We start from the raw sequence: 11018 nt of genomic DNA, 5'->3' as shown, positions 1-11018 counted from the left end.
TACTTTTTAAATATATTGAGTTATTAATATATCAAACTTTTATTATATTATATGTCAAATATATTAATTACAGTATTAAGCTCTGGATGTCATATATATGAACTCAATTAGTAAACTAATGATTTGCGGATCCTGATAAGCTTTGGGTTCAAGTTACGAGAGCCAAATATAATTGTGGTTTCCTATCTACCCCTAATATTATCGCTCGAAGTAACTCTTCAAACATTTGGAAAGCTATTGTTAAAGCATGGGAGCATGTCAACCCTCACATCAGATGGGTGATAAATGATGGTCATGGAACTCGTTTCTGGAAGGACATTTGGATACCAAATTGTGGTGTCTTGGAGGATCAATACTCAAACCTTATTCCTATGGGTGAAATCGAGTATTCTGTATCTAGTTATGTGATAGACGGGGATTGGAATTGGAATATGTTGGCCACTCGTCTCCCAGAGTCTATTTGTAATTTGATTGCAAAATTGAAGCCACCTATTGTCGGAAATAGTGATATTCCCAATTGGAATATGTCCACGGATGGAAATTTTAGTATAAACTCAGCTTATAAATTTCTTAGTAGTAATGATAATGACAATACTAATGTTAGTCCTTTTTTTGATCAGGTTTGGCAGTGGCGAGGTCCAAATAGGATTCGCGTTGTTCTTTGGAAGCTAGCCCATGGATCATTGCTGACAAATGTAGTCAGAGCACACCGCCAGATGACAACAAATGATACATGTCCCAGATGTCAATCTTACCCGAAAACCATAATGTATATGCTTCGAGATTGTGAGGACGCTCAAAACTACTAGAACCAGTTCATCACGAAAGATAATTGGGCCAAGTTTTTCAGTCTTGGCTTGTACGGTTGGCTGGAAACATCACTACTAAACATATTGGAGCTAGCAACACGGATTGGCCTACTTTTTTTGGTGTTTCGGTTTGGTCTCTTTGGAAGGATCGCAATAAACTAGTATTTTCTAGAGAGACAGAGCTTGCAACGCATCTCACTTCAAAAATCATAGACATAGCTTATCAGATTGAAAAAGAGATGAAGTCCCCTCTTGCATCTCGATCTCTAAACCCGTGCCGGAAATACATGCATTGGTCAAAGCCTCCTCCTGAGTTTTTCAAAATAAACACAGACGGATCGTATGTACACAGTCAAGCGGCTTGCGGAGGAATTATCAGAAATCACAATGGAAACTTTGTTAAAGGTTTCATGTGTAAGCTTGGGTCAGGAAATGCTCTCTTTGCAGAATTAAAAGGAATTCTCCTTGGTCTTCAGATAATGAGAGAGATGCAACTTAAAATGTCATTCTTGAAACAAATTCCATACATGCCATCAATATGATCCAGAATCGTCATACCTCCATTTTTCATCTCCAACCTCTACTCCAGGAGATCATAAACCTTATCAACCTCTCAGGGTCGACTATTCGTATAAATCACATTCATCGTGAAGCAAACACTTGTGCCGACGTTCTTGCTTTAAGGGATCATCAAGCAGATTTTTCCCCTTCTATGTTAGATGTTATTAGTCCTGGTATTAATTTGCTTTTTGATAAAGACTTAAGGGAAGCTTGTTCCTATGTAGTCGGTCCTTAGTTTTTTATATTCCTTATCTTATCAAAAAAAAAAAAGATCAATTAACAAACTAATTAATTACAAGTATCTAGATATTATAATAAAACATTTAAAGCAAAATAAATAATTAATTAATAATAATTCAATAATAACTCACAAAACCACAAAAAACAAGTAGTCGTGAGGAGGTACACAACGAGGTTGCAACTGTTGCACTCAAATGAAAGACGATATATATTAGAGTTTGTGTTGCAAGGACATATTATTTGCTAAAACAAACTCTGGGCATGAAATACGAACCAAATTTGGAGTGAAGAAGATGAAATCAATGCAATTGATCTTTGAATCATAGGACATATGAACAAAGAATGTTGCACCCTGTAATTTTTTGTTAGTGAGAACTTCTTCTTGAAACAATTTTCATTATTCCACAAATTTATGTATACATCTTAGAATGATTTTTTACTATGTTTAACTTGTAGGTTTTTTCGAAGGACTTTGTTTTGGATTCGACCTAGGCTCATTTTGCAATGGATCAGGTCCATATGGGTCATTAGCACAAAGGAGGACTATAACATAGACACGCCCTAGAGGCGCATTGGAGTGAACAACAGTCTATAAGAAGGTTTAACTTCAAAGACCTAAAATCGTTTTATAAAAGATGAAAACTCTCTACAAGTATATTAGGGTCGTTTGAGAGAAGAAATTTTATTCTATGTCCCGTTTCTTGGCAAAAGAAGAAAAATCTATGTTCCTTTTGGTAAGTTTAGAGAGAGCATATTTAAAAAAATATTGAATCAACGTTAAAAACAGACATGACAGTGGTCTAGTCAATAGATAGAAGTCATGTCAATTTTTTTGTGTGATGTGTCAAAATGAGATACTACAACGATACGAATATAATATTACAAGGGAAAACAAATAAATTTTCTTTTTAGGGGACTAAAATCCAAATTCACCCACATTACCGGGACAAAAATCATACTTTGCCTGAAAAATATATGTCAAATCATCATTCCTTGTACACGTGGCAGATCAAATGCATGTTATGTCATCGTTTTTGTGTGACATGTCTAAATGAAAGGAATCTTGTATTAAAAAGGCAAAACGAAATAATTTTTTTTAGAGACTAAAACCTAAATTTACCCGAATTAAAATGACGAAAAACACATTTTACCATATATATATATATATATATATATATATATATATATATATATATTTGTCTCTTACCAATATTTTTTATGAAAGGGTGTCTTACTAATACTTAAAAGCATAACAATTATCATACATATACATATCGTACGTAGTTTTCAGGCAAATGGCAAAACTATATAAATATGCAGTCGTTTTCATGTATGGTCAAGGAAGGAGGGAGGGTTATTCTTGTGTGAGTGAATTTTTTTCGGTTCAAAGAAATAAACATTATATTAGTATTTAAAAATAAAATAGGAAATTGCTAACTCTATTGCTAAGGAGAAGTGCATGAAAATGAATTAAAATAACAAAGGGTCAAAAAAGGGTGGCGATGCAACTAGAAGCCGCCTTTAGAATAATCTTCTTCGTAAACACGTCTCTTCACATCATCCCATATTTTTCATTACAACCTTATTACATTACAACCTTATTATTATTTTTAGTATAATTAATATTAATATACTTATTCAACAACCCTTACTTTGTCCTCTACTAAGTCTCCTTCTAGGTACTCACTCTCTCGTGTCCACAACATTATACGGTGCCAAAGCTCACCCACTCTCCTACTTTTTTTTTTGTTACAACGTTCCACTCTCCTATATTTGAAATTGAAATTTTGTATTGTGTATGAATTTCTATGATATTTTATATTTCTTTTACAAACAAAAAAAAGAGGTAGATTGGATAGAGGAAATTTTTCTTAAATAAAGACAAAATTATGTTTAAGTTTGACTTTCATTTTGGATTGGTCTTATTATAAGTTGTTTTTTTCTCCTCAAATTGATATTTTTTTATTACATTTAATTTGCACAATTAGTTTTTACGTATGTTCATCTTGCATTGGACAATATTACATTTTATAAGGACAACATTTTATATATAGGAGTCAAGATTCGAATCTAAGACACCTCAATTATCCACTAGGCTACCCGATTTTTTTTTTAAGGATATTTATTTAAAATATTAAATCTGACTATTCTTTTTACAAAAAATCTGGCATGTTATTTTACTAGTATTTAGCTTAATTAGAATAATATTTTGAAAGTATATATATGCTATAATCCTTAAAAATATTTTTGTTATCAAAGCCTTTTGTATATAATACAGACATAGAATATAAAAATTCAGACCTACTACTCAGAGGTAAGGAACATAACTATGGGTGAAAGTGAAAATAGGGCATATCTTATTGAATTTATTGAATGATGTGTTATTTGAACAACAACAACAACAACAACAACAATAATAATAATAATAATAATAATAATAATAATAATAATAATAATAATAATAATAATAATAATAATAATAATAATAATAATAATAATAATAATAATAATAATAGAAGATGTTTTACCTACTACCTAGGCGGCGTTTGTTTCATGGATACACAATTGATTCCCAGGTTTAACTTTCCCTGGAATATGAAAGTGGGAACCTTATTCCCAGGAAAATAGGGAAAAAAGTGTTTGGTTAGTAACTTTATTCCTAGACATTTTTTGTTAAAAAATTTCAAGGAATAACTAAACTATATTTGGTTTTGGATGTATATTCCTGGGAATGAATATTAAAATTTTCAAAATACCCCTGCTGTATATACAATGAAACCAACCATATTACCTTGGGGATCTACAAAATCTATTCGTGATTATCACCGTATTTTCAAAATCTGTTTGTATCAATGTCTAAAATTTACACAACTCCTTGCGTCAATTTTTTTTTACACAACTCCTGATATTGTTATTATAATTATAAAGTGTGCATCAGAATTAATGTACTCATTCGTTCATTCCACCCATCACCTTACTCAACACTTTTTTTTTTGTTCACTAATTGCAAAGATTAATAATTATAATTATCAACAAATCTCATTTAAAATTATGAGATTTCCAGTAAAGAATGGTGCAACCCTTCTGTTCCAGAAAACGATGTTGATAGTTCCATATGATTAACATCAACATCGCCGCCGCTAGCAGTAACAGTTGAACCACCATCTTGTTGTCTGTTAAAGGTATCTTCTAAAGCTTCAGGTTCGGAATTTGCCGTTACTGGAAAGAACTCATCTTGTTCTAGAAATAAGCATAGCAGAAAAACAACTAAACAGTTACACCAGTGTTAATCAGAGCAAAAGTAACACTTCAATAAATAAAAAGATCTATATTTATATCTTAGAATCAACATGAAAGAAACAAAATGGAAGAAACAAAATGGTTATTGTTTACTTATTGTTGTTGTTCCTGGTTGGTGGTGTTCCACGAGTTTGTTTGATTTTTTGCTTTTTTCTAGCCTAAAATTGTGTAATTTATTGGTATCTTTATCTCATAAAAAAAATTCAAACAAACAAATGATAGTCATCTCTGTTCCAAGAAAAATATATCAATAATCAACTAAAACCATATCCCCCTTATTCCACTCCTTGCTTCTTTCACCATACTCTCACACTAATTTATATTAAAAAAAAAAATCAACTTGAGAGTGGAAAAAGTAGCAAATTATTGAGAAAAAAAGTAGCAAACAACAACATACAAATCTGAGAGTGGAAAAATTGAAAGAGTTTAAAAGAAGTAGATCATATTACCTGGAACAACAAGGAGAAACCCAGAACCAGGAAAAAATTGCAAGTTGGTGATGAACAAACAATTTAGTAGAATATAAAGCAATTGTTTCAACGTGGAAATTGTTTTGGAGGGAAGATTGAGCGGGTAAATCAAAGGGTAAAAATGGGTTTTCATAGTAGAACATGGGTTCATGGTTCCTGGGAACAAAATTTTCCAGCCCTCATCTCATGGGAATAAATTGGAGAAGAACGTGGGGAGAAAGTGGGTAGTTTGAGGTTCCTGGGTACTTTTTATTCCAAGACTTTTTTTTTTTTCAATATACCAAACGTGGGTTTATTTATTTCCAGCCTCAGTATCCTGGGAATATTATTTTAAGAAGTGAAACAAACTCCCCCTAGGGATGACAAAAAAAAACTCAAACCCGAGAGACCCACCCGAATCTAAACCCAAGTCAACGGGCGAAACCCGATTTGACTGGGTTTGGGTTCGGATGACACCCGATAATATGGGTGTGAGTTTTGTATCAGTCAAACCCACACCCGAAACTCATACACCCACCCGAAATATTTTATAATTACCTAATTACCCCATAGTCTCCCTCAATTTCCTTGGAAGACCTTAAATTTTAGTTGTAATTTAATTTCTTGAAAGTCTATGTTGTAATTTCTTGAAAGTCTATGTTTGAATTTCCTTGAAAGACCTTAATTTTAGTTGTAATTTAATTCAAAGTTTATGTTGGAATTTAATTTATTAAATTTGCAAATTATTTTCAAATGTGTTGCGGGTTTGGGTGGAAAAAACCCGAACCCAATGGGTGTGGGCGTGGGTATTGTTTTGCCACCCGAACAGCCTCTGGGTTTGGGTGATGATTTCGGGTATGAGTTTGGTAAGTGTCAAACCCGCACCCATGAGCGCCCGTTGCCATCTCTATTATTGGGATCCAAGCTATTAAGCACTCCGGTTGAAATCTTCTCTTCTTTTTCTCTCCAAACTTTCAAACATAGCCTAAAATTTATTGATCAATAAGAATTCAAAATGAAATCTTAAAAATAAATCGGACTTTATTAAAATTAATTGGAGTCTGTTAAAAGTAGTCACAAATTACTAAGAGTATATTCATTGGTCTTTTTCATATACTCTATTTTGAGTTTTATAAACTACTAATAAGTGATTCCTTCAATGTTACATCATATTTTTTCTTTTGGTTATGACCAACGAATAATCATTGAGTCCTCCTATTTCCGGACAACACATACAAAGAAACCCGCCAACATAAAACGAATACATAAAATGAGAATATCGTTAATATCTTTCTATTGAATATCAAATTTACTAAATTATCCTAAATATTTCTAATAAAATTTCCAATATACACGAGACCATTATTTGTCACTGAAATATAAAAAATTGAATAAATAAGTTTACAAGAAAAAGCACAATAATTCCATTTATATTTTAACAATATTATATATTTATTATTTAATATTCTATTTACATTTTCTTTAATAAAAAAAAGTAATTTTTTTTCCATTTTTTAATATTATTATTATTTGTGAAGACTTAAAATATAATAAAATATTTAAAAAATCATAATTTGCTCAAAAGAAAAACAATTATTACCAAATTTTGATTAGACCATTAAATCAAGAACTATGTTCCTTTTGCCTGTTGATGCATTTTGTTGAGCCACAGTCAAGTTGGTAAAACAGAATCGCGTCGAAAATAAAATGCTTATAATTACATTTTAATGGTACAAAAATGGAGATGGAGAAATATCCTCCACAATAAATTTATCTACAAAAGTAGGCAAATATAAAGGGGTAATTAACCCCCCACACTCGGTGATATATCAAGAAAAAAGAACCAACAAGCAAAGAACACTTACAGTTACAGATGTTTCGGTTATCTATAGCCAAACACAACACAACAACCAATTATCTATTGCCGATGACGTGATGAACCCTATATTCAATACCTCGGGTAATGCTCCCCAGTAAAAAAGGGATGCCTGAGTGCTTCATGAGCCTTCATCCTGCTGATGGGGTCAAACCGAAGTAGACCCTGCAAGAGATCAAGAAGTTCTCCGGCTGAGTGATCCACATGCTGCATCACCAGATTCTGGAAGCAAAAAAAACACTTAGAATGTGGAAAATAAGAAAAAATTGTGCTGGATAACTAAATTATGTTACAGACAGGAAGACGGGGTAGTTTCAAGACAGCTTTGATGCTTTCTCGAGAGACTGCTCCTTCAGGCCAGTTCAGTCTACCCCTTCTGACATACTTCTCTGCGGCACGGCTGTGCAAGGAAAGCAAGAGACAGAGCAGTTAGAGAATATCAACAAATGAATCAAAACAATACTAATTCATTAATTTGGAATGGTACGCACTCTACTCGTTTCAACATGTGCTGAGGTATTGGGCCTAAAACCCTCTCCATCATGGCTAGATGCTCTAAATTTTCATGCGTCTGAAATAAAGCTTCTCCCTGAAACCGTTTTGCAGTTCATAACATTGTTCATGTAGTATATTTTGATCAAATTTTATGGCTAATGAATCACTATATTGAGAACCTCAACATACCGAACACAACTCAACCAAAATGCAACCAATACTCCATATGTCACAAGGAAAATTCCAACCAAGTCCTAGAAAAAAATTAAACAAGCTACAATTACTTTTGAACTGTATCAAAAGAATAAAAGCTTTAAAAAATTGTGAATACGAAGATCATAGGTGTAATAGAGACAATATAGTTATGATCTTGGTTTGATAGTGCCTGGTAGAGACAATATAAGCCATACTACCAAGAAAATAGGAGAAATAGAAACTTACCAAGAATAACCTCGGGTGCCCTATAATGGCGAGTAGAGACAATATAGTTGTGATCTTGGTGCTCATAGGCCGTACTACCAAAATCGATAACCTTAATTGCACTTGACTTTGGCAGCCTCTTATAAGAGGTTCCCTCTTTTGGTGACCGGAACATGACCTGCGGTTTAAGATTTTGTGATAATTTGACAAAGCTTTAGCAAACGTTTAGGCATGTGATGTTGTAAAGCAGAATCATAGCTCCACCACCACAAACACATTTTTGAAGAACAGAGAAAAATACAATTTTAAAATTGACCACAGAGAAAGAAGAAATATCAATAAAAAAAAATATAATTCAATCAAAAAAAGAGAAGGGAGAAATACCTTGTAGTCAGGCACTTTTACATATTCTGGGGAAATAAAAAGTATATTTTCAGGCTTCAAGTCAGTGTGGATGAGGCGCAGATCATGCACGACTGCCAGTTTAGCAACACAGTCAACATGAATATCATATAAAAATGGTTTTAAATTATAAATCATACGATTTATAAAAGTATTATTGGGACAAATAAGTCAACAGTTGAAGTTTATCGATTAAATCCCCAAGTAACCATCATAAGTTCATAACTACCCTAAAAAACAGTGTCATTTATATGACTTTGGAGTAGGCCATCATCAACATTGGAAAGAATAAAAATTGTGAAAGTAACAATTACGCACATGCGACACTTTCCAACAATTGTCTTCCTAGCTCACGGACAAGATCAACCGGAAACGGGCGATAGTTGTTCTTCCGGAGAAAATCATATAAGCTCGGTCCAAGCATCTCAAATACCTGTAAGACCATTAAAATTTCACTGACAAGTCTTAACCCCCAGAAATGTTTGTGATGTTTAGAAATAATGTTGTCATATGTCAATAAGATACTCACAATACAAATATGGTTCCGGTAGTCAAACCAGTTGCGTATTTGAACACAGCTGCATATGATAAAATGAATCAAAATTGATACAAACTTTAAATCACAGCTAGTAGTACATTATACACAGAAAAAAAAAAAAAAAACTTACCGGCTGCCACTCCTGTCATACTTCCCAAGCAACTGGAGCACATCAACTTCTAACATTGCTGCTTCACGATATTTCTTAACACTCCTCACAACTTTTATGGCAACCATCTCCCTCATTTCTCTATCCCAGCATTCCAAAACCTGACCAAAAGTCCCTGAAAGCATAGAACAGATAGCATAAGTTGGGAAAATACTGAAATTCTATATACAAAACAATGCGAAAAGAAGTATAGATAATAATGATAATAACCTTCACCAATTTTCCTGAGGATCTTATCTGCAAGTATAGAAACAGAGTCACATTAGGATTACATGATATTGAATATGAATACTACAAATTAAGACATCAAGATAAAAAACCCCTTTGAAAAAATAAATAATAGGCAAGTGTGAGAAGAAAAATTATAGGGAAAGATCTTATCAGTGGTTTTATTAATATAATAGTAATACAAGATCACAGGAAGATTTAAGTAAAGTTACATATTGAAGATGAAACGTTTTTTGGGGCTAAAAAAGGTAAAGTAATCATGCAACTTAACCAAACTTCAAATATACATTTTGAGCATGCATGTCGAAAAATTTATCCTTTCATAGAAAACAAAATAAATATACAACAAAAAATACTTATCATAAAATAGTCTTGAAACTAAAAAGCGAATGTAGGAAAAGTGATAATAGATAAAATTCTGCACCGATTGTATAAACAACAGCCATAACAAGCATATAATGTTCAGCAAGCAGCATAAAGCACGCCTAACAGAAAGCGAAAATAGAGAAAAACATTTCAATAGCGGTTAAATGCATTTACACCGAGAAGTTAAATTTTCTCCAAGCGCAAACATGTAATGTCCATCTTTGTCATCATCTCGCCATTGAGGAGAACCTCTTTCAGCCAATCCCTTTATCGCAAGACCAGCATGGTCAGGAAGTACCCTCAGTGTTCCATAGCTTGTTGTCGCATTAGCAAACTCTTGTCCACAATAAATCCCCGAATGAACCTACACATAATCACTTACTCATACTACACTACAGAAACAGCAATTGAAAATGCACCCCCACCCCCTTTTCTATTAAATCATTGATTTTTAAGATTTTTTTTTCTATAATGTTTAAAAATTACTGAAATGAACATCTATCCAGAAAACTTCTTAACACATACTGAATTATGCGCTACATAACACCATAATATGCTAAAAAAAACAATGAAAAATAATATAAAGTAATAATGAAAAAGACTCTTTTCAGGATGAAAATAGATTCATAATCATAACAACATTTTTTGCACAAAATTAATGCTCAATTTTCAGCTAATTATTAATAATATAAAGCAAATAGAACCAATTTTCAGCTAATTACCTATGCATGATATGTACCACTAAAAAAACAGAATCCAATTTCCAATTTTTCTTCAACAAAATAATGCAGTATGAAATATAAAAGTAATCCCAGATTCAAAGCACGCAAAATTATAAGTTTTTTTTTTTTTTGAAATCGCTATGACGGTGGATTTTTCCCCAAAAAACAAAAATTGATGATGGTGCTAAAAAGTGAAAGATGTTACCTTTGAGTGGGTTTGAGGAATTTCCCAAGCTAATTTAGCCCTTTTACGAGGACGACGATCCATAGAAAACTCTGTAGAGTAATCCATTTCAATCTAATGTGAAACCCTAATCCCAATTTGATCGATCGATTGGATTTTTTTGGTATAGTACTTACTTGAGTCGTAACAATGGAATCAGACACCATCATCGCCATTCTTCATCCTGAGTCGTCTCTACGTCGTTCGATTTTTTCATTTT

General features: G+C 32.7%; 2 protein-coding genes across 3 annotated transcripts; both read right to left on the bottom strand.

The window, feature by feature from the left end:
* Window positions 1–4659: 4659 nt before the first annotated feature.
* On the bottom strand, window positions 4660–5646 carry LOC123904928. The gene is made up of 2 exons (XM_045954526.1): window positions 5360–5646; window positions 4660–4850 (listed from the first exon to the last, which is right to left on the bottom strand). The coding sequence occupies exons 1-2, from the start codon at window positions 5529–5531 to the stop codon at window positions 4660–4662; spliced, it is 363 nt and encodes a 120-aa protein (XP_045810482.1). The 5' UTR covers window positions 5532–5646.
* Window positions 5647–7055: 1409 nt separating this feature from the next.
* On the bottom strand, window positions 7056–11018 carry LOC123907396 (serine/threonine-protein kinase AFC1-like). Of its 2 annotated transcripts, XM_045957653.1 has the most exons (12): window positions 10781–11018; window positions 10028–10217; window positions 9470–9496; window positions 9221–9374; window positions 9082–9130; window positions 8871–8985; window positions 8535–8626; window positions 8172–8328; window positions 7920–7984; window positions 7727–7824; window positions 7533–7635; window positions 7056–7457 (listed from the first exon to the last, which is right to left on the bottom strand). In XM_045957653.1, the coding sequence occupies exons 1-12, from the start codon at window positions 10865–10867 to the stop codon at window positions 7308–7310; spliced, it is 1287 nt and encodes a 428-aa protein (XP_045813609.1). In that variant the 5' UTR covers window positions 10868–11018; the 3' UTR covers window positions 7056–7307. The 2 variants fall into 2 exon arrangements, with proteins under 2 accessions (XP_045813609.1, XP_045813611.1); XM_045957655.1 differs by lacking the exon at window positions 10781–11018 and having other exon boundaries at window positions 10030–10163.

Source organism: Trifolium pratense, linkage group LG2 (assembly GCF_020283565.1).
Source record: "Trifolium pratense cultivar HEN17-A07 linkage group LG2, ARS_RC_1.1, whole genome shotgun sequence".
Taxonomy (NCBI): Eukaryota; Viridiplantae; Streptophyta; class Magnoliopsida; order Fabales; family Fabaceae; genus Trifolium; species Trifolium pratense.
Note: the sequence above shows the minus strand (reverse complement) of the source record. Positions and strands in the feature narration are given on the sequence as shown.

Excerpts from the sequence above, each read along its gene's own strand:
- LOC123907396 (XM_045957653.1), bottom strand. The coding sequence starts at position 10,867 with ATGGATTACTCTACAGAGTTTTCTATGGATCGTCGTCCTCGTAAAAGG. Across the intron at positions 9,497-10,027 it reads AGAAAATTTAACTTCTCGGT|ATAAGATCCTCAGGAAAATT; the intron begins GTAAATGCATTT and ends CTATACTTGCAG. Across the intron at positions 7,985-8,171 it reads GGCACCCGAGGTTATTCTTG|GACTTGGTTGGAATTTTCCT; the intron begins GTAAGTTTCTAT and ends ATTTTTTTCTAG.
- LOC123904928 (XM_045954526.1), bottom strand. The coding sequence starts at position 5,531 with ATGAACCCATGTTCTACTATGAAAACCCATTTTTACCCTTTGATTTAC. Across the intron at positions 4,851-5,359 it reads GTTTCTCCTTGTTGTTCCAG|AACAAGATGAGTTCTTTCCA; the intron begins GTAATATGATCT and ends GCTTATTTCTAG.